The 23225-nt window shown below is 38.5% G+C and overlaps 1 protein-coding gene across 2 annotated transcripts in view; it reads right to left on the bottom strand.

Moving 5' to 3' along the window:
- Window positions 1–23225, bottom strand: part of TAOK3 (TAO kinase 3) — a 181816-nt gene that overhangs the window by 26640 nt on the left and 131951 nt on the right. For both annotated transcript variants that reach the window (XM_077766019.1, XM_077766020.1), the window contains exons 12-14: window positions 21834–22001; window positions 18935–19141; window positions 6614–6748 (exon numbers count right to left, since the gene is read on the bottom strand). In XM_077766019.1, the coding sequence (XP_077622145.1) occupies window positions 6614–6748; window positions 18935–19141; window positions 21834–22001 (510 nt within the window). The remainder of the gene's footprint in view (window positions 1–6613; window positions 6749–18934; window positions 19142–21833; window positions 22002–23225) is intronic.

The raw sequence follows: 23225 nt of genomic DNA, 5'->3' as shown, positions 1-23225 counted from the left end.
AAGCATCGCCAAAGGGGCACCTCACACTCTAAAGGAAATTTATTTTGTCATCACAACATCATGTTTCTTTTTAATGGACTTATTTCATGATAAAAGGAGAGAAAGAAGCCGGTTGAAATACATGTGTATATTTCACTTCTTCATGTGCGTGCCTTCCTGAAGTTCAACTATCAGGAAAAAAAACAATTCCAATCAACAGAAAGGATCCCATTTAGTCCTTTCCGAATTTACTTGTTTTTCATACAACTATAGCAGTAAAGTGTCTGTTCTAGGGTGATGCATTTGAGGTATGTATTATCCCTAAACTTATTTTTTCTTGTGTTAGTATTCCTTCTTTAATTAGATTCCCAAAGCTGAGGCAGGGCACACCCTAAAGCTATCATGACACATTTAAAACTCGCCAGCAGTATGTCTGACTAGCTTGTGGTCAAATTGTCTCAGGATGGCTGTTTCCCTAGACCAGGCACCTAAAGATAAAATGGAAATGAGTTGCATCAGGAACATTTTCTATCCTAACTGGTGGATGAGTGCCTGTGAAAAGGGTGGTTACACTGAACACCAGATCACACAAGTATGTGGCAAAGACAAATTACAAAGCTATCACTGTACTTCCCTGAGTTTCAGGAGAAACTGCTTCTAAATGCTTCTCGGTATCTGGATAATCACCATCTTAAAATCCTAATATCACCTTCCATTTGTTGCAACAAAACTTTCTATGTTTCAATGTGACTGCCTTCTTGGGCACATAGAGAGATACTAAGTTTTAGAATTCCATATTCGAGCAAAGTAGACAAAGTTAAATAAAAGTATGGCCAGGTGTTTCATGTATGAAGTCTAACTTGAAACACAGAAATGTTTTTATCTACAGTATGTACCCCTTCATGTTTTAAGTTTATACAGAGTGTCTTACAAAAACACTATTTGATGAGTAGAATAAAAAACATTGCTCATAATTTAAAATTTTATCATGGTATATGTTTTACAATGTACTCACACATGCAATTTACCTCTTTACTTTTTATAAAGCCTCGGATTTGAACCTCGGAGATCCGATGGTTCTTGAATTGCCTGAGGAAATTCACCTCACCAAGGCAGAAAAGAATGAAACTTTCTGTTATTAAGTAATGGAAGGAATCAACACCCAAAAAGGTCAAAGCTGGAGAGACTGGGAAGTCTAAGTTACAAGCTGAATTAGTCTATTTTTTTTTTAACATTTTATTTATTTCTGAGAGAGAGAGACAGCATGAGAAGAAGAGGGTCAGAGAGTGAGGGAGACACAGAATCTGAAACAGGCTCCAGGCTCTGAGCTAGCTGTCAGCACAGAGTCCGACACAGGACTTGAACCCATGAACGGTGAGATCATGACCTGAGCCAAAGCCGGCCGCCCAACTGACTGAGCCACGCAGGCGTCCCCAAGCTGAATTAGTCTAAAAATGAGAGAAAGTTATAGAAATGTAGTGATTGTAGTAGTTTTTATAATGTTAGTTTCAAAACTGTGATCGACTGATAGCATCTTGCCATGCCCAGCAGGTTCCTCGGACACAAATCTCATTTTCTCTCTTACTATATAACTGACCTTGGCCAAATTAGTTAACCTCTTGAAGTCTCCCACGAGCAGCCACTGCTATGCTGAGATCACCAGTGGGATAACACTTGTGCCCAGAAAGGTGTCTGACACACAGAAGATGTTTGATATACGCTGATTTCCTTTCTTGTCCTGCCAGGGTCTGAAGCAGTATGTCTCTCTTCCCCTCCACCAAGCATTTCTAGTGATGCGGACATAGATCAGAAGAAGTGGATCCAAGAGAAAGGGCAAGTTTAACAATAAAACTGTACTTGTATCCAGGTTGTGGCTTATAAAATAAGTATGTATAATTTATGAATCTGAATTATTAACCATTTCACATACCTGGAGTGAGATATACAAGTTAAGAGCCATAAAGGAAGACTGAACGTTTTCCAGAAAATTTCTACAGCCATTTCATTCCACTAAATACTATTTAATTCCAGCAAAAATTTGGACCTAAAACACACTACCTCATCCAAAGTGTACTATCTGCCTACCAAGTGCAAAACACTGCACTAGAGGGCTAATAAGCAACATACTGAACATAAAAGAGGAACATAGTGGTGATAATGTTACCCTCTTAAGAGATCAAATCCAACTTCCACGATTAATTATGTGTAAGAATCAAAATAATACGTATGATAAAACTGGCCACCTCAGCTCTTAGAATAAATGAAATTTATAGCGAGTTATTAAAAATAATACAGTGGGTCACATTTTGACATTAGAGATTTGACATCCCACTCTTTAGAATGCCTAAGGGAAAAACACTTTAAGTTCATACCAAAAGTAATGATGGATAACAGGCAATTCTGCCTTATACATAAACACTGGCATGAAGAGCTTTGCAATGTACACTTGCAAATCCAAATTCTCATGTGATAGCAGGACTGGGAGAGACTTCACTCATTCATTTGTTCATTCATTCACTCAACCTGTTTGTTGAGAGAGTCTAGTCATGTGGGTTGGGCATATAGACTGGGCAGCATAAGTGAAAAATGGTATCCGTAATGATCTTAGTGAGATTAAGAAGCTAAGAAAAAGGAAAGAGGAGCTACACAAGATTCTGATAAGCATTCTCTGGTACACTTCCACTATCCAGGAAGAGGACACATCTTCAAGCATTTAGAAATAGAACAGCCGGGCTGATGTGAGGTGAAACAGCATTTACTGTGGAGGCTCTAATATTTTTTTGCTTGTCTATCCAAGTCATTCAGGTACCCAAGCCCACAATTAGCTGAAAATTAGGTTGTGTTTTTAAAATCAAAACGAAGACTCCATTTTTATATGAGCTTTTCTACTAAATCTGATAAAACCAAAGTAAAACAATTCATATTTGTTTGCATGGACAGAACGATAATCATTTTTGCCTACGTGCTTTACCTTATTCTTTTTTTTTTTTTTTTTAGTAGGCTCTACGCCCAACATGGGGCTTGATCTCACAACTCCAAGCTCAAGAGTCACATGCTCTAGCAACTGAGCCAGCCAGGCACCCTGGCCCCTAGCCTGAATGTGTATTCTAAACATAAATTCACCTGTGCAGTAAGACCACTCATTCCACTGAGAATTCCTTCAGAAGACCAAAAGCTGAATTGTCTGATAGACATGGCCTTTGTGCTCTTTTCATTAACATCTTGACTATTGGAACTACCATATGACCCAGGACATTATGAAATTTTAACAAATGACATCAGATGTAACGACAGCTGAAAACACTCTCATGGGTTACTAACCCAATTAAAATATTAGGCTCTCCATTCACCAATAATAAAAACTTAAGGAAGGCACATCTCAAAGGTCCAATAAATCAGATGAGTAATTCTGAAGAACTATACAAACAACTCCTTTCCCTGAATAATGAATCAGTCCAAAACGAACTTTCTTCCAGGAGAAGAAAAAGAAAGGATGAAATAAAACAGGTTCCATGAAATGCCCTTCCTTTTCCTAGTTTTTCAAAATAAGGTCAATCATCTCTTCCCTTCAATGATTATAATACAAATATACCTGATATTAAAGTTTTCTCAGGGTTTCTTCTGCTGTCAAGGTTCGCAGTCCTTGTTTTTTCTTTGTAACAAATGTAATTAATTGTGCAGCGGTGCATAAGAACACAAAAATCTCAGTGTTAAGGGGCCAAAATGGTAAAAACATCTAGCAGTAAAAGCCTGTAGCCCATGGGCTGTGGACACTGGTCCATAACCCCATTCAAAAGCACAATGTACCAAAAAATGCCAAGGGCAAAACCCACAGATGTAGGCCTCTTTTAGGTTTATGTAGAAGAGGTAGGCTGATCAAACAAATTTAAAGAATATACATTTTTTTGGTCACAGTTTCCAAATCTATCTGAAATATGAACTCATTATTTATTTATGTAATAACTGAAACATAATTTCTAAATTCTTTTTTCTTTTTGCTGTTCACTTTTGAAACACCCTGCGACTTGTCAGCACTTCTGTTTAGAAAGACTGTAAAGAGTAAAACCAAAATCAATCAATCAACATAGTATTGCTACCAATTATGGGACGGGAAGGGAGGTCTCAATAGTGACTTGATTGTTTGTTACACTGGACTTTCATTTTCTCAGTATCTTGCACCTACTTTTATGTCATTTAAGTAACTTTAGTCCTTTTCCTTTGAGCTGAAATCCCTGAAAAGCAGTAAGATTCATGATACGCTTTTACAATTTGGATACTTCCTTTTGATATTCCAGTGTCCTGATTTATATATTCCTATTGGACTATTGGGATTAGCCTTTAAAACAACATAGGTAGTGGAACCGTAGTACTTGATACGATGCACTGGAATATCCATACCAATAATTAGATTGTCCAAAATGAGACATGGAACTGTATAACATCATACCACTTTCCCCTTCTATTGCTTCATTTTTCTTCTTTAAAAACCACTAGATACAAATACCACTGACCTCTAATAACTTCCATCAATCTCACCATGTCTCCCAAAGCATTACATCTGGACAGGGCTTTCGACATAGAACAACTTATTTTGTGGCCACTGCAACAGCCTATCAGCTACTCAGTTTTTCACTTAATATGGGGGCAGGGAGCCTTTTAGCAAATCCAAAGTCCATCAGAGACTGATCTCAGCCGTTCTCTGGCTGGGCACTAGGAAGCCTATAAGATCCAGAGGGGTTCTTGGGGACTCTATCCATAGCCCTGAGGTGGCCTAGCAGGGAAGCAGCTTTCATCAACCACAGAGAAGACTGTGATGGCTGATAGGCACAAATGCGAGCTTCAGATCACTGTGGCATGGCAGGAGTAACATCGTACTGGAGGTAGGAGAGGTCATGAATATGTGATGTGAGAATGAGGGTGTGGCAGGTGACAAAAGAAGAGAACCTGTCCCAGAGGGGGAAAATCCACTTGGTACAATGTTTGTTTCACATTCAAAACCTGCTTCTGGTGCTCTGAGTCTCAGTGGCTGCTCACCATTTCTCCTCTTATTACAACATAAGCATGTCTGGATAGAGACACAAGTCTCGCAAGAGTCGATGGTAAGTAATAATATTACATAAATACCATATTTGTTGGTCAGGGATCATAACATGAAGCTATTTATTAATAAATTCATGATGCTTTATTTAGACTCAAAAGCATGTCTTTTAGGTGCTTAGCAATCATTAGCAAATACAGAGTGGACATTTTTAGCTCTCTATTACATCGTATAACATTCATTTAAAATGAGGAACTGCCCATTAAGGAGATTACAAGAAACTTCTCTACAAAGGAACTTAAAGGCAGGCTTATTGGTAAGGAGTCTCAATTAAATTGCTCGCTTTTAGACAGCAGCAGGCATGGCAATATGTAGGGGCTTTAACTTCCATTTTCCTTATATTTGTTTTCTTTTCTTTTTTTTTTTTTTTCAGATTAACATCCATTACCCATTCCAAAGATAACCGAAGCTCTTGAAAGACTTGAGAGAGAAAAGTGGAAATCAGGCTTAAAAAATAGGACAAGAAAAATAATTTCTGGGTCGGCCTCGGATGATGTCATCTTAGGTTCTAAATGTAATAGCCAGGCGGTGTACACTAACTCTCCCTGCCCATGTGACCTCTAGCATCAATCTGGGCAAAACAATGAATATTTCAATAATCTTTTGGCCGTGACGTGAGATTTGGAAGCAAAAGATTAAAGAGAGTTTAGAGTGCCAAGGATGAAGCAGTGTGAGTGTGTGTGTGTGAGTATGTGAGTGCGCACGCGCACGCGTGGGGGGCCAAGGGGAGGAGGCATGAAAACTAACTCTTCCAGCACACACCCCTTTTGCTACTACAAGGGCATCCAGCAATCACATTTGCAATAGTAAAAATGCTGAAGGATCCTACAGTATCTTTTCTTCCACAACCATCCCCATCCTCTTCTACAAAGCCCTTCTTGCTTTATTGGTGCCAGGAAATTCTTCAGGGGTTAAATGGGGAAGTGCAGCCACTACCATTGTTGCAATAAATAAATGAATGAACCAGAACGAACCAGCAATTCGTCCCTAGGAAGCTAGTACCTTATTTTCTACAATTACATACATTAACCAGCAATGATATATTTTTAAAAAAATATGTTTTATCTTCTCATGTGTGTGTATACATTACACACATGCATCTATACAAAAGGAAGCATAGGGCCCTGCATACACATACATCAAATACCTTAAAAATTTTTTTAGCATTTATCATTTCAATGAAAAGACACATAGCTTTTAAAAAACTGGATAGGTTAGCAACTTCATCTTAGAGGCCTTTTATTTTGCACATACAGCATATATAAATACATACACACACACACACATACACACACAGACACAAACACACAAAGGTTTTTTTTCTTTCCATGCCGTAGACAATGCTAAAATATCTGAGATCAGGTTGCCATGCCAACAGATTTTTTTCTAAAATGAATAAAATTATTAGGAGGGAGAAAACATTCTTGACTCCTTTCCTCCCATCCATGAAGCCGAGAGAGGCTCAGGGAGGGCGAGAGGCTGCCAGATGGGGAGGAGGGGAAGGAAGGGAAGGTGGGTAGAGGGGTGTTTGCTTACCAAAGATGCTGATTTGATCGTGGCAAAGCGCTCTCTGTTCCGGTAGTGGAGGGCCTGGCTCTGAACTGACTGGGTAGGCCGCGGCTCAGGCCTGGGATCGCCGTGGCCCGCCTCATCCCTTATGAATACATGATCCTGCAGAAATGGATAAAAACAAGGAGAAAGTCCAGCTGTGCTCTTTCCTCGCCGGCTGCCTCTCTCTCACCCCTCTTTCTGCACAAGCACTGCTGTTTGAAATGCATAGTTTAGCTCTCTGCTAGTCCCCGCAGCTCCCACGGTACAAAATGAATAAGCAACACATTGCAGCCTTCAGTTAGGAATGTCAGCTGATCGCTAGTGGGATGCCTTCTGAATCCCTGGCAGGCTTTTTCTTTACCTCCAGAATTACATATATGCAAAAGAAAAAAAGAATAGAAAAAACAATGCAATGTACAGACTCCTTAGAACGGTTTGCTTAAAACGCTGTAACCAAATAATTCCTTTAAAAATGTCATGTCCATGTCTAGCAAGGAGGATGCTGGTTGCTTTTAACATAAAAGCGAGCCTCCGCCTCATTCCCTTGAAAGATCTGCTTTCTCAATTTAATTTTATTTGAGATCTGTTCGGTAGGATCATCGTTCTGCCTAGAATCAGTGTAGGCTTGTGCTGAACTGCCTCTCTATCTTGTGCTGGGAAGATTCGGCAGTCACTGAGGGATCCTGCTTTCCAGTCATGATCGTACACAGTTCTAGCACCTTCTCTCTACAGCTTCTGAAAGGATTTTTTTTTAGATTTAAAGAGACAGGCATGCAATTTTAACCGAATGATACTTTCACAAATTCTTCCTCAACTCAGTCTCCGTATGGTCACCAGAGTGAGTAAGGCTGGGATTTAATGTCCTTGGCTGATTTAATCAAATCTGTGCTTCTTGATAGGCAGAGATGATTAATCTTGGTGTAACGCCCAGTGAAAAATAACATTCCCTGGAAGGGTAATAATGGATGTTTCTTAAATGTAATTTAAATGAGTTTTAAAGGGGAAAATGCTTTCAAAGGGTGATGCTTTTCTCTATAAAAGATGGAGTGGTCAGTCAGTAAGTAGCTCTAACCCTTCAGGGAAAAAGATACTCTAATAATGGCTCAAAAACATGTACAACCATGGGGGATTTTTAAATAGTACACGTTCAGAATGGGGAAGGAGGAATTAATCCCCTTAGTGCCCTAGGGTTTTACGAGAAACCATTTGTGAGAAGTCAGTTTTGCATTTTGTCTATGACTATTTGAATTTTTTAAAAAATAATTGCTCTTTCAACAGAAAACAAAAATTGAAGAGGTTTAGAAAACACAAAATTTTATTATATAGCCTAAAATTTTGATAAGACACATATATTCTTGAGGGAAGTTAAATTTTATATCCAGGTTTTTATGTAAAAGCCAAGAGCCAAGATTAAACTTACCATTGGGCTGATTTTCTTTTTCCTTTTATAAATTTAGAATGCTCCAGAATGTTGGGAAGGTATCTGCCATTACATCTATATTTAGAGATTTTTTTTTTTCAGTTTACTGTATTGAGGTCTAGTTTGTTTTTAAATAACAAAGGGACCTTTAAGGCCACTGGGGACATAGATGTCAAATTCAAGGATGTTCTACCATTGTGCTGTCTTATAAGATCTGTAAGTAAAATTCAGTTCCCAAGTCACACCAGCTATGATTCAAAGTAGGCACTAACTATGGCTACCATACTGAACATTGCAGATATAGATTCTTTCCATCACTGCAAGAAGTTTTACTAGATAGTACTATAGGTTAAAAATATATCTTAACCCATATTTTTGAGATTTATTAAAAAAAACCTTGCTAGACCAATGAAAACTTTTCTATATTATTTCCCAGGAAATCTAACCTCTTATTTTATAGGGCAAAGAGAGATCAGGTGTGAGACTGGGATCTACACACTAGGTTTAAAGTTCTAGAGAGAAGGCACTGGGATCTACTGCCATTCACATTGTTGACTTTTTATTGGTAAGCTACATGTATCTTCAAAATAGATCTTACCTAATACTACAGTCCCAGAAAAACGACAAGTTTCTAACTGCCAGCAAGCAGATGAGACAGACCAGGTAGAGTCCTATGGTTTATAGGGGGGCTTAAGATGTCAAAGTTTTGGTGATTATTAATTAGCTAACATTAAGTACACTGAGATGTAGCAGCTAAGTTTCAAATTCTAATAACTTGATTTACAAAGATAAATAGTGACACCAGAATCTACACTGTTCACTGAATAGAATAAAGTGAAGCATATTCAGGCACAAATATGTATAATTTTAATACTATTAGTGTATTTTCTCTCAGATAAAAAATTGATACTTGTGGGTTAGGACCTTGCTTATTAGCAAATTAGAAGTCACATTATATTTCTTTTTTTTAAATTTTTTATTTTTTAGAGAGAGCGAGGGAGTGAGAGAGCACGAGAGGGGCAGAGAGAGATGGAGACACAAATCTGAAGCAGGCTCCAGGCTCAGAACCCTCGAACCCACAAACCGCGAGATCATGACCTGAGCTGAAGTAGGACGCTTAACAGAATGAGCCACCCAGACGTCCCTGAAAAATTTTTTAAATACTTATTTATTTTTTGGAGAGAGGGGAGAGAGAGACAGAGTGTAAGGGGGAGAGGGGCAGAGAGAGAGAGAGGGAGACACAGAATTGAAGCAGGCTCCAGGCTCTGAGCTGTCTGCACGGAGCCTGACATGGGGCTAGAACTCACCAACCAGGAGATCATGACATAAGCCGAAGTCAGACACTTAACCTACTGAGCCACCCAGGTGCCCCTCACATTATATTTTCTAAGCATTTAAACCTAAGGATATTAGGATACACTGGAAAAGTTAAAATCCAAAGTCATAGTGATTTTAGTTAAAATGTACATAACCTACTAAGGTATATTTTAAACATAATGCTACTTTAAAAGCTAGGCTAAAGAATAGGTCCAAAATTTTAATCTACTTCAAATATGTAAATAATGTCAACAATATAGTTCTTTACTTCAGCTTAAAATTTTTTTCATTTTAAAAAGTATTCTTAGTTTTTCACAGTAGCTTCATAACACATTGCCACACTAAAAGTCTTCAAATATTATGCAGGAGACCACAAAATGAGGTAAACTTTTAGTCTGCTAGTGGATATCCATTTCAAATGCATAGGAAAATGAATTTAAAACATTTTTTTAAAGATTTTATTTTTACGTAATCTCTACACGCAACATGGGGTTCGAACTTACAACCCTGAGACCAAGAGTTGCATGCTCCGTTGACCAAGTCCCAGGAAAATGAATTTTAAAATATTCAGTTACATTGCATAAAACAAGTTTAAAATTCTGAAGACAACTTAAACAATGAAGCAATTTTAAAAGGAGGGAAATGTGACTTAAGAAGCAAATACAAACAATTTAAACTATCAACTTTACTGGGTGTATCGTCTGTTTATACCGCCCCATCAAACTGCCATCCCTTCAAAAATGACCACTATATCTGGCTCCCAAACTTTCTGAACTGAACACATTTTAAGATTAATAATGGAAAGGGAATAGCAAATAAATTTGCTATTTTATGCAGTTAGGCACTGATATAGATTATTTACAAATAATGTGAGGGGCAACCTCTTTGATGTTGAATAATGATTTTTAGAAGATTAAGAACAAATATCAGAGCACCTGGCTGGCTCAGTTGGTAGAGCATGGGATTCTTGATCGTGGAGTTGTAAGTTTGAGACCCATGTTGAGGGTAGAGATTACTTAAAAATAAAATCTTAAAAAAAAAAAAGTACAAATATCATATTCTATTTTACCAAGACAAATAAATCATAGGCCTTGTTTATAACTTATCTTTAAAACAGTATCATCTGGGACTAAACAAAATGGCTCTTTGAAATACCAATAGGGTTGAGGACCACTTTTAAGTAAATCTGTGTTAGCCAGGTAAATTTATAATGTTCTTTCTCTGTAAAAAAAATAAAACTTTTTCAGAATTAAAAAAAAAGGAAGACTCTGTCATAATGTTTGTTCAAAATCTTTAGTAAAAAGAATTGAACTTTCATACAGTATAATCAAGTATATGAAACATGAAGCACAAACTTTACTATTATACCCTGGACAGAGGGCTCTGCTTTTATTTAAAAGTTTTTCTCTAAGTATCTATTTGTGCTTTTGAAATTAATCACGGTGTAGTCACTTGTTTAGAGTTTTCCAGGTTAACTTGAAATCAACCCTGAAAACCACAGCCCTGGCCTCTGTTGTATTTTGGGTATAACTTTTGTCTGTGTGTTAGGCTGTGAGCTTTCCGAAGACAGAGTAAACGCGATTTGAAAACTCTGTCTCCCTAGCAGCTACTTAGTGCTTGACACTTAGTAGGTATTCAGGAAATGTTTGCAAAATAAATGAGCTCAAGAATGTAGGTCTGAGAAGACTCTGAGGAAATAATATTTTCTCTTATATTATTTAACAGAATTCAAATCGGTATTTCATAAAAACCTGCCACTCTGTACTCTAAGGAAGTTGTAAAATAGTGACACACCAGCAAACCTTTCCATGGGGGCAGGAAGAAGATCTAAAAATGGCTTTTATCTGATGATGAGAAGCCTTTTTATAGACTCCCACGCTTTTTACGCTGTGGAGAAGGGATCAGCAAACCCACTATCTCTTTTGTTTCTGTTCATTTCAAAATTATTAAATTACTACATGAGCAGTTGTAGCTATTGACAGCTGGGGCCAGAGGAAGGGGAAAAGGATGGACAAGGCTCTCTCTGACCTGGGAGGGTGACTACTAAGGAGAAAAAATGACTAGCATGCTGAGGATACAGATGTTACTTTGGAGAGGTGGTTTGTATGACTGCCCCGCTTAAGAAACGCTGCCTTCGTATGTTAATTTACTTTTGCTTTGCCAAATGTGAATTGGAGAGTCAAAGAACCCGCCCCTCTCCTCAGCAAAAATAATAGGAAAGGCCACTGAAGCAAGTGAAAATTAAACTAGAACATCCTATCCCCTCAAGGATATTTCTTTTTTTTTTTTTCCCCTCCCACAAAAATGGTGAAAGCTGTTCTTTTTTTAAAGAAGAGGAAAAAAGAAAAAAAGAACTGCCACTGACTAATAGGAAAAAGGGCAAATAAAACTTTAGGAGTTAGGATAGGATGATCTTTTAAAATAATCCCTAAAAGGGGACCATGATGACTAGAGTTCATTAGGCATGTGTGATATAACAAATTGATTAATGAACAAATACTTTACTATATAAAAATCTATATTAGTAGAAAGTAGCAGCAGGCAAAGATAAGTGATTTTAGACTTAACAAAATAAAGTGTATCTTTTACGGGCGCCTGGGTGACTTAGTCGGTTAGGCGTCCGACTTCGGCTTAGGTCATGATCTCACAGCTCGTGAGTTTGAGCCCCGCTGTCAGGCTCTGTACTGACAGCTCAGAGCCTGGAGCCTGCTTCAGATTCTGTGACTCCCTCTCTCTGTGCCCCTCCCCTGCTTGCGCCCTGTGTCTCTCCTTCAAAAATAAAATAAACATTATAAAAAAAGTGTATCTTTTAATTGGCAAATTAAAAGAATAGATTTTGTTGGTTAGAATGCTATTAAAATCTGTTTGCTACTGCTATGTACACAATGATTTTAAGGAGTAAGGCAGAGGCTCAGAAGCAGGCTATGTGATAGGAAAAAAAATTCCTAATCTGGATTGAGAGTCTGCCCTGGAGACATTTGAGAATAATTGAAAATTGAGGTGTACGTAGAGTTGTGTCCTAGAAAAGTTCACAAACCGTTTACTGAGTGCTTACTATGTAACAGACACTGTTCTGGGTGGTAAGAGACGAGTGATGCCCCTAACAGTCTAGGATACGGTGGTAGTCTTGTTATTGGAAAGAGAAGCATGGTAACACTAGCAAGGGGAAAAGAAAGAGGTGCTGAAAGTTTATTTTATCAGAATATACTTTAAGACATAATAAATTATCTGTGCTCAAAGAGATGATTAGATTAGGGTCCCTTCAGGGCCTAGGGAAGACCAGAATAGAGGTAAGGACTGGAGAGAAAGAAGTAACCTGGAATTCTAATGTCAAAGGAAAAATGTCAGTGTCCCACTTTACAGTTTTGGGGGCTTGATGTGTGATAGAACCATCCTGCTAAAATCAGGACATCTTTATTCTGGATGCAGAGCAGTCAATTGCAAGTCACACTCTTATTGGTTGCACATGGTTTAAAAGTAAATTTACTTCCTAAATAAAATGGTTCTCTGTTTCATATCTACAGTTTGACTAATTTAGGATAATGCCTGCTTGATTCTAACAATCAAGGTGGGGGGAACACAAATCCTCCCCCCCTTATTCTTATATGTGTATTTTGATATTTATTAAGTTCTAATTATTGGAGTATAATTAGTGGAGAAATGCTATTCATTTAAGTCTTTCCAACCGTAAAGATAATGCTTAAGATTATTTAACCCTTCTAATCCATATGTTCAATGAACCAAAATAGCATGATGTTTAGTATCTGGCAATTAATTCACTCCCTGCGTTTAAAAAAATTTTTTTTTTTAACATTTATTCATTTTTGGGAGAGTGGGGGAGGGGCAGAGAGAGAGGGAGACAAAGAATCTGAAGCAGGCACCAGGCCATGAGCCATCAGCACACAGCGCAATGTAGGGCTGGAACTCATGGACCGCAAGATCATGACCTGAGCTGAAGTAGGACGCTTAACCGACGGAACCCCCCAGGCGCCCCTGTGTTTTTTTTTTTTTTTTTTGCTTTTGTTTTTGTTTTAATTTGTTCATTCTTGCGTTCTGTAGTTATTTACTGAGTGCCTATGCTGTGCCGGGCACTGTTCTAGGTGTTGAAATAGGCAGGCATAGTCTTCGCCCTAATGAAATTTACATTCTACTAATGAAATAATAGCCAAAAAATTTAATATGTAACATTAGAGAGTGACAAATATTAAAAAGAAACTAGGATAATGAGAAAATGGGTAAAATACTGTCATATGGTCATTTAGTGATATATAGGCTTTTCTAAGATTCTGGTCACAAACCCAAACAAAACCGGTAAATGTTTTGTAAGACAAGTTTGACTGCTGTCGTTCAAAAATATTCTTTGTGGTCACAAATTATGGTAGATTCCGAAATGCACCACCTAGCTCCCCCTCTAAGAAAAGACTTGCTGCCAGAATCTTCTTGGCCGTCAGTCCATTTAGGGGCTGCCGTGGCCGCAGAGAACAGCCTCGTTCAAGTTCACACCCTTCCCAGGGTGCTCATGTTCATGACTGATCTTCGAGAGGGTAACAAGGCACAGCCATTCCGGCTCAGGCTGGACAGCTCTGAAGGGTCATTTTAGCCCCAGAGCTCTCTGGGAGCCACCTCACTTCAACCTTGCCCTCTGCCCAATTCTGCTTCCTTCTCTCTCTCCCACGGGTGTTGATCCCCAAGGAAACTCCTAACAAGCAAATTGCTGCATGGAATGGACTCAGCTCTGCTTCCAGGGAATCCGACCTGTGACCTAAATGTTACCTGTACCTACATGGAATAATACAGTGTCACCGCTATGCCATCTGCCTGAGGAAGGAGGGGCTGATTGGAAGAGTGGCTTTTAGAAAATCCTCATTTTCAAGTGAAATCTTTAGTGAACTCCAAACATAAAATGTAAGATATAAAAGCAGGCCTTGTCCTGGGGGAGGTGTGGGTGAGGCTTGCTCCTGAGGCACCTGTTTACAAAATAGCTTAAAAGTCACATTAGATATCTGCTTCTTCTTCTGTTTTTTTTTTTAAATGTTCAGTTATACTTTATTATTATTATTTTTTTTTTACTGTTTATTTATTTTTGCACATAGAGACACAGAGTATAAGCGAGGGAAGGACAGAGAGAGAGGGAGACACAGAATCAGAAGCAGGCCCCAGGCTCTGATCTGTCAGCACAGAGCCCAGCATGGGGCTTGAACCCACTAACCACAAGGTCAGAAGTTGGACCTGAGCAGAAGTCGGACACTTAACTGAATGAGCCACCCAGGTGCCCCTAAAATGATATATATATTTTTAAAAAATATTTTTAATGTTTATTTATTTTTGACAGATAAAATGATATATTTTAAAGCCCAGGTATAGGATTTAAATGGATCTCCTGAAGAACTATCATATTTAACATTAAGTTCTTGTATATAACATATTCTACTTTTATTATCTGCTTATATTTTTCCCCTTTTTTATTGTGGTAAAATACACATAAATTCACCATCTTAATTATTTTTAAGTATACAGTCCAGTGGTCTTAAATATACTTCTAATGTTGTACAAGCATCACCACCATCCATTCCCAGAACTCTTTCATCTTGTAAAACTAAAACTTGTCCCCATTAAACAACTCTGCTTTTCTCCCCTCACCCTAGCCTCTGGGAGCCACCATTCTACTTTCTGTCTTAGGCTTTTAGCTATTCTAAATACCTCATAAAAGTAGAATCTTACAGTGTTTGTTTTTTTGTTACTGGCAAATTTCATGCAGTATAATGTTCTCATGGTTCATCCATGTTATAGCACCTGACAGAATTTCTTTCCTCATTAAGGTGGAATAATAGTCCACTGTATGTACACACCATATTTTGCTTATCCATTCAGCCATCAATGAACATTGGGTTGCTTCTGTGTTTTAGCTACTATAAATAATGCTGTTAATGAACATGGGTACAGATATTTCTTTGAGACACTACTTTCATATTTTGGGAGATATACTGGGTATATTATACATACCAGTATTATATACTAGGTATATTATATTACATATAATACCCAGAAGCAGAATTACTGGATCATGTGGTAATTCTGTTTTTAAGTTTTTGAGGAACCATCATACTCTTTTCCACAGCAGCTAGACCATTTTACATTCCCATCAATAGTGCACAATTTTTCCACATTCTTGTCAATTCTTCTCATTTTTTTGTTTTGTTGATAGTAGCCATCCTAATGGGTATGAGGTCGTATCTTATTATAGTTTTTATAGTTTTTGATTTGCATTTTCCTAATGATTAATGAGGTTCATCATCTTTTCATGTGCTATGGTTTTTATCTTCTTTGGAAAAATGTCTATTCAAGTCCTTTGCTCATTTTTGATTTGGGTTATTCGTTTTTTGGCTGTTGAGTTTTTTTCATTTTAAGTTTATTTATTTATGTATTTATGCATTTATGTATGTATGTATGTATGTATTTATTTATTTATAAGAGAGGGAGCGAGGCAGAGAGAGAACAACGGGGGGCAGAGAGAAAGGGAGAGAGAGAGAGAATCCAAAGCAGGCTCTGCAGTGTCAGCGCAGAGCCAGATATGGGGGTTAAACTCACAAACCTGTGAGATCATGACCTGAGCTAAGATCAAGAGTTGTGCGCCACCCAGGTACCCCTGTTTGTTGAGTTTTAGGAGCTCTCTCTCTATTCAAGATATCAATTCCTTATTAGATATGCAAATATTGGATATGCAAACATTAGATTTGCAAATATGGTCTGCAAATATTTTGTCATATTCTGTGGGTTGCTTTTTTACTCTGTTCATACTGTCTTTTGATTAGCGTATTTATATTTTCAAGTTAATTCATTCAGTTATATTTGCAAATGTTTTTTAAACTTCTTCCATCACATTTTTTCTATATATTTATCTCATAATAAAATAGAAGTACATTATATAACAAATTCTTTCTGACAAACATTTCGTATGGATCGAATACAACTACCTTCTATTTCAGAATATAAATTAACATCTATTCTTAAGTGATTACACCATGCAAGAGAAAAAAGTATTGAAAAACCTGTATTATCATAAGACGGCTCTGTACCATCATACCAAAATTAGAATTAAAATCCCCAATGAGTTCAAGAGTAGGATTTTCCTTCTTGTTGACTATGCTGGTAGTATCTTCTAATTGTGTTCTCATTTGATGGGTCCTGGATCCAGTGGAATTCCTCTTCTTTTCATCCCTATGCCCGTGAGCCCCAGAGGTAACAGAAAGGACAGAGCTAGATCTGTCAGTGTTCACGATAGCTCTTTCCAAAAATAAAGTCCAGCAAAACCTTCTTTTCTACCCTTCAAATATAGGATCACTTGCCCATGTTCAAAGAAAGCCAGCTGCTAATGCTGAGCTCTTAGCAGACTTCTACTTTGGTCTGGTATCACTCCTTTCCTCAAAATGCTTCCATGGCTTTCTGATAATCTGGGTCCTTGCTGTCTCTCTGGACTCCATCCACTCTTTACACAGCTCACCAAGCTCTAATCTCTCTGATCCTTCCCCTCTTCCTTGAACATACAAAGTTCTTTTTGTCTCAGGGCCTTCGCCCTTGTTGCTTTCTGACTCACCCCCCATCTCACCCCAAGTTAGCTACTTTCTACTATCTTTGAAGTTTTAGCTTAAATGTCACGTCATTGGGTGGGCTTTCCACTACTCCTTGATAGATTAAATCCTCCTTGTACCCAGAGCAGAAGTGTTATAATTACATGATATAGGCATTTGCACAGTTATTTTCCTAATCTCCCCCACAGATAATAAGTTTCATGGAAGCACCATGTCTGTTTTATTTCCCTGTATACCCACAGGGCCTACCATAGTACCTACCACATAGGAGAGGTCCTCACAATGTTTGTCGAATAAATGAATAAGTTAATCAGTCTAGAAAATAAATGTGTATCCCTCCACTCCTCATGCCCAGGGATCAATGTATTTTCTCCTGCCCTTCAATCCTTACCTGTTCAATTTACCTTTCCTTCTCAGGAAAATGCACCAATTGAAGTCTAAGTGGAAAAAAATTCTTAAATGTGCTTCATCACTGGAATTAGGATATATTCACTGACCTTTATTAAAATAAGTACATATACACCTTACAAGGAAAAAGAAAAAAGGATTCTTTTCTATCCTTAGGTAAACACTAAAGTCACTCAAAACATTTTTGGGACTTCGTCCAAAGAATTATTAGTAATTCTGCAAAATATTCATCTTATAGAAAATGAAAGAAACTTTAAGTTTTTTTTCTTTTCTTTTTTTTTTCATGAAGTGCTTCAACTTATGAACCATGATGGGCTGGTATGAAATGAGAAGTTTTAATTGGAAAAGTAAAGTAAAAATATAAAAACAGAGTTATTCACTCAAAAGTCAGAATATTTCAGCAGACAGAACTTATTTTAGAATTAGAAATAAATCTGAGAACAAGAGAAAAGAGTAGAAATTGTTTCTAAAACAAATGGTATCTGGGGAATATACATTAAGAAACTTACTTATTTAAAAATATATATTTTTTTAAAATTTTAAGACTGAGAGAGAGAGGGAGAATATAAGTAGAGGAGAGAGGCAGAGGGAGAGAGAGAATCTCAAGTAGGCTCCATGTTTAGGATGGAGCTCTATCCCCTGACCCTGGGATCATGACCTGAGCAAAAATCAAGAGTTGGACGCTCAACCGACTGAGCCATCCAGGTGCCCCCAGAAACATACTTCTGTGAGGATACTTCTAAAAGGGTACAACCAATGGTTTATACTCAGGAAGCTATTAAGATTTACAGTATTAGGGAGCACCTGGGTGGCTCAGTTGGTTAAGCATCCAACTTCAGCTCAGATCATGATCTCATGGGTCGTGAGTTCGAGCCCCGGATAGGGCTTTGTGCTGAAGCCTCGGAGCCTGGAGCTTGCTTCTGATTCTGTGTCTCCCTCTCTCTGTCCCTCCCCGACTCACACTCTGTCTCTCTCTCCTTCAACAAAAAATAAACATTAAAAAATCAAAAAGATTTATAGCATTAAAGTTATTGGTTTAGAGAGGACTTTATCAATCTCTTTGACTTGGAGGTTTATGGATTTATTTATTTTTATTTGCTGATGATGGTAGACTTCAGAGCAGCAAGAGGAAGATGAAGAAATAGGCCCAGCTAGGGGCGCCTGGGTGGCTCAGTCGGTTAAGCACTGACCTCAGCTCAGGTCATGATCTCACGGTTTGTGGGTCTGAGCCCCATGTGGGGTTCTGTGCTGACAATTCTGAGCCTGGAGCCTGCTTGGGTTCTGTGTCTCCCTCTCTCTCTGCTCTTCCTCCACTCATGTTCTGTCTCTCTGTCTCTCTCAAAAATAAACATTAAAAAAAAAGAAAAAGAAAAAGAAATAGGCCCAGCTCTAGCTTGCGTAGTCCTTTGTTATCTTTTTACCGTAAGAGAACAATCAAGTGCTAGGTCCAGTCCCATATTTCAGCTGTAGAAAGGGAACACCGAAATGTCTGGATGCTAAGTGGCCTGGGCTGGCTTCACTACAACTGGTAAAGCCTAGAGGTGTGAAGGGAACGACAGAACCAGAACCTACCTTCTTGGGCACAACAGAGGAAATGGAACTTCCTGTGCTTTCATCGTCGTGCATCAAGATAGGTTCGGAGCTGCTCTCCTCCATGACCTCCTGCATGCTGTTCACACTGCTGCTCTGGCTGCCTGTACTCACGGACATACTTGGGATGGAGTGGTTGCTGCCCAGGCTGTCCATTTCCCTGATCAGGCTGGTTCCATGTTCGCTGTCCTATAAAAACAGGGCACGGGGGTTAACAAAAAAATGACTTGAGATAAAGTCCCAATCCATTGACTAAGCTATTAAGCACACTCAATTCTGCAGTGCCAAGTTGCTTTTCTGCCAAATCTGCAAAGATAAACTTTTTATGCAGTGACTCCACTACTCCTCCACCATTTCCAGACATCTCAAATTCACTTGTATGTCTTCCTCAGGGGCCATTATGGACATGGGTCATAAGGCTCCAAATGCTGCTATCCTAGGGCTTTCCCCTGTCAGATGCAACTATCATATTATTGTGTTGCTATTCAGTAGGCAGAAATCAGGCCAGGTATGTAAGAGACTTTCAGGAACAGCAAGGTGTTAGATAAAGACCATAGGCAAGTGAACAGGTAACCTCTGGCATATTTACAAACAGGGAGGTGGTCTTCTGAAACTAAAATAGAGTGAGAAGAATTTTCAGAGGACTGACAAGCAATATGCTCCTTGGCAAATCATTATTGAGTAACTGCATGCCTAAGCTGGGATATTATTTCCACTGTCCTGGACAGGTAATTAAATTCTGCCTCCCTCAAGCAATTTTATCGTGCTTACCTCTGTAATATTATTAAATATATCTGTTAAATAATACTGGTATTCATCACTGCTATGCCAAAGACTACTCTTTGAGAAGTGGTAAAATAATCAGAATACATAATTTACCCATCACGGTGGGGTATCTTTTGATACAAGATTAAATAATATAATGAAAGTACCTTAGTTCCAAAAAAAAAAATCCTATTTTCAAAGAGTCATACTGTATGTATCTAACTTTAAGGAACTGTTACTTAGTCATGGCAATATAAGGAATCACTGGCATAGGTAATTTGGGTAATTTAATATGGTAGATAATACATTACATTTTTAATCGATTTATTGTCCCAATTAAAGGGGAACATTGGTGTATGTGCAATCAAGAGATTTTATAGTCCAATTCCATTTTCTGAATTTCATTTTTATAATTATTATTTTCTTTCACGTTAAAAAGGGAAAATAAAATTCATTGTTCATTTCTTTCCTTTTTTCAAAATCTAATTTTAAAGGAAGAAGAGTCCTTCATTTATTCTTTTTAGTTTACCTATCCATTGAGAGAGAGATTGAGTGAGTGTGCATGAGGGAGGGGCAGAGAGAGAGAATCCCAAGCAGGCTCCACACTGTCAGGAGCCTGACATGGGCCTCAGTCTCACGAACATGAGACCATGACCTGAGCTGAACTCAAGAGTTGGATGCTTAACCGACTAAGCCACCCAGGTGCCCCAAGGCGTCCTTTCTTTTTGCTTAAGGCTCTAATACTCTTGCTCCTACCTCAGGCACTTCCTGAGATCCTGCGTCTTTAACCACGTCTGTGTCTTCTAATTTCCATGCCTCTGTCTTGGCTTCTTCCACTCTGCCTGCAAACATGAAGAGGCCTGCCCCATGCTTGCATACCTCTCAACATACTGCCCTTTGTTGCTTTTCCTTCTTAGGCAAATTTATGAATCTTAACATAACCAGCTTTCCCTGTCTCTACTTTCTCATTTCCCATTTATTCTACAAACCCAAAGTTATCTATTATTCATCCTGACTATTCCTATAAAACTCCTTTTATGAAGGTCATCAAGAATGCCTTACTTATAAAACCCAGTTAACGTGTTTTGTTGTTTTGCTCCTTGTCTAACATGACCTCTCTGTGGCATCTGATATGCTGGCTGCTCTGTCCTTGAAGTTGCGGACACTCGGAACATCCGTGGGGGATGTCTTTTTCTTAGGGTCCCTTATTTGGCCCGGCTCTCTTCTCATTCGTTATTATTGTAATGCTCTTGACCCCCCAGCCAACCACTCTTTACCCTGACCTCTTTCTTATGTTCTGGGTTTGCATTTCCCAACCAACTGCCAGACATCACCATTCAGGCATTCCAACTCTCCTTACCTTTGCCTCAACCAATCCTTCTTAAGTTATCTGAATGAGAAACCAGAAAGTCACCTCTCCTTTGAAAACTTCACCTGTGTGTTACGTCAGCAGCCTATGAGGCCAGGACCTTAAACTTGACAGGCTCCCAACTGAAATCACACTAGTCCCATTCTTTCACCTTGGTTTTCTCTGCTCTTGGTATTGAGACAGTCTAGTCACCCAGGCTAAAATGCTCAGAGTCACCTTAAACTCCTCATCTGTCACTTTCAATGGGAAGCACTGTATTATCAAATCTACCTCTACAGTGTTTCTCAAAAATGTTCCTCCCCACCCCTTCCCTACTGACATTGCCCTCATTACCTCTTGCATGGGCTGTTATATAGAATGTAACACATTCAAGTCCATCTTATACTCTGTTGCCAGGATAATCTTCCTAAAGTACAGCACTTTCCTGAGTCTAAAATGCCCTATGCCTGTCTCTCAAAAACCACCCATGTCATGTCCTCCATACAACCTTCACTAATTCTCCCCACCAGGCTTATTTCTCCCCACTACGAACCCTGCATGGTGACATACCTCGGTGACATTTTTCATATTTTGTCTTGTGTAAGACTTATTTTACGAATGTCTCTTTAGCAACTCTGCATGTTTCTCGAGGCACAGGGCACCAATTACATTTTTATCACCAAAAGTGGTTTACAAAGTGCCCAGTCCAGAACTTTCCCACATAGTAGGCACTCTGAGAGTGCCTGGACTATAACAAACTGGACCTACTTCTTCATCCTCTTGTGACTCATTCAAGGGTCCATTTCTTGTCTCTTGGAAGAGGATTTTTTTCATTTTTCGGTACTGTAGGTTATCTAATTCACGAACGGCATCTTTTGTCCTCTGTATGAGGTCAATCAGGACACGTAGTGGCCGGTCTCGTCGAACAAAATCATGCTGATTGAGGGAGGAAGAAAAAACAAGAACTGATAGTGAGAACACAGATTTTGGGGCACAAGATTTACCTTATAAAAGTAAATAGACATAAACCAGGTCTGTTGAGTTTGTAGAAATAACAAGATATGACTTTCATTTCATATAACCTCTCATCTTGTCTAAATCTTACAAAGAGATAACTATGCTTTTGTCTTCTTCAAGCTCCATTTTGTGGACTGTGTCCTAGAGTTTACTCGAGGATTCTTGAGGTTTACTTTAACATATAACCAATAATGATTCATAGTTTAGAGGCTTGTAACTTTCAAGTCTGAAGCTCTATAATAAGTAAAAGTGATGTCGAGTTAGAGAATACTATTGTTATGATCTGCCTCAATTCTCCTACCCACTCCACAATACCCCTTTTAAACAGACGGTGTGTATTTTGTTTTCTAGGTTGGTGGTTCTGTAGAGTATATGCATGAAAATATGGCAGCTTTATTTAGAGGTCATAATTCTGGCAGCTTCATTTTCCCTTTACAGAACTGTACAACCAGAAATAAGGGAAAAGGGCTTCTGAAGAGTAAAAGAACCACCCCAAAGTCCACAAATTTTTCCTGGTATAAACAGCCCTCACTTTCAATATTATTAGTGATTTTTATATGTATTATGGCTTCCAGTTTAGAAAGAGAGAATAAAAGTGGGAGAATAGAGGATGGAGAGCTGTTAGAACCAGGGTTATTTGTTGTAAATAAGAATGGTCTTTGAAAGTTCTTGGGCAGCCTGATAGTAAAAAGAGAGAGAAATTCCATGACGAACACACCTACCAACCAACCACATAAAAATGAACAAAGGTTCATGGGTTATTTTGCAAAGGGGAAATTGCTCCTCATGCAGTCCTTTTATATGCCCTGAGCTGATGAAACATTACTGCTTCTGAGCCATCAAGCAGTGAAATTATGTTCATTATGCTTTCTTAAAGAAGGCAGAGAAGTACATCACGTATTTTGACAAGATTACACAGCAAATGATCTGGGGGGGGGCCGGCAGGGAGGGGAAGTTTGGGTTTTTTAAAGGAAAAGTTTCAGTTACATGGAGAATTCACTTACGTGAAATTTTAATTTGAAGATATAGGGGGAAATGGGATATAATGTGGTAGGCCCTAGAGATGATGGAATGGATTTCTATTCTTCCTAAGTTAAATAGGTATAAAAGAGGAGTAGGGCCATTGTGAGAAAAACATGTACA

Source organism: Crocuta crocuta, unplaced genomic scaffold (assembly GCF_008692635.1).
Source record: "Crocuta crocuta isolate KB4526 unplaced genomic scaffold, BGI_CrCroc_1.0 scaffold339, whole genome shotgun sequence".
Lineage (NCBI taxonomy): Eukaryota > Metazoa > Chordata > Mammalia > Carnivora > Hyaenidae > Crocuta > Crocuta crocuta.
The sequence above is the reverse complement of the archived record's forward strand: the minus strand, read 5'-3'. Positions and strand labels throughout refer to the sequence as shown.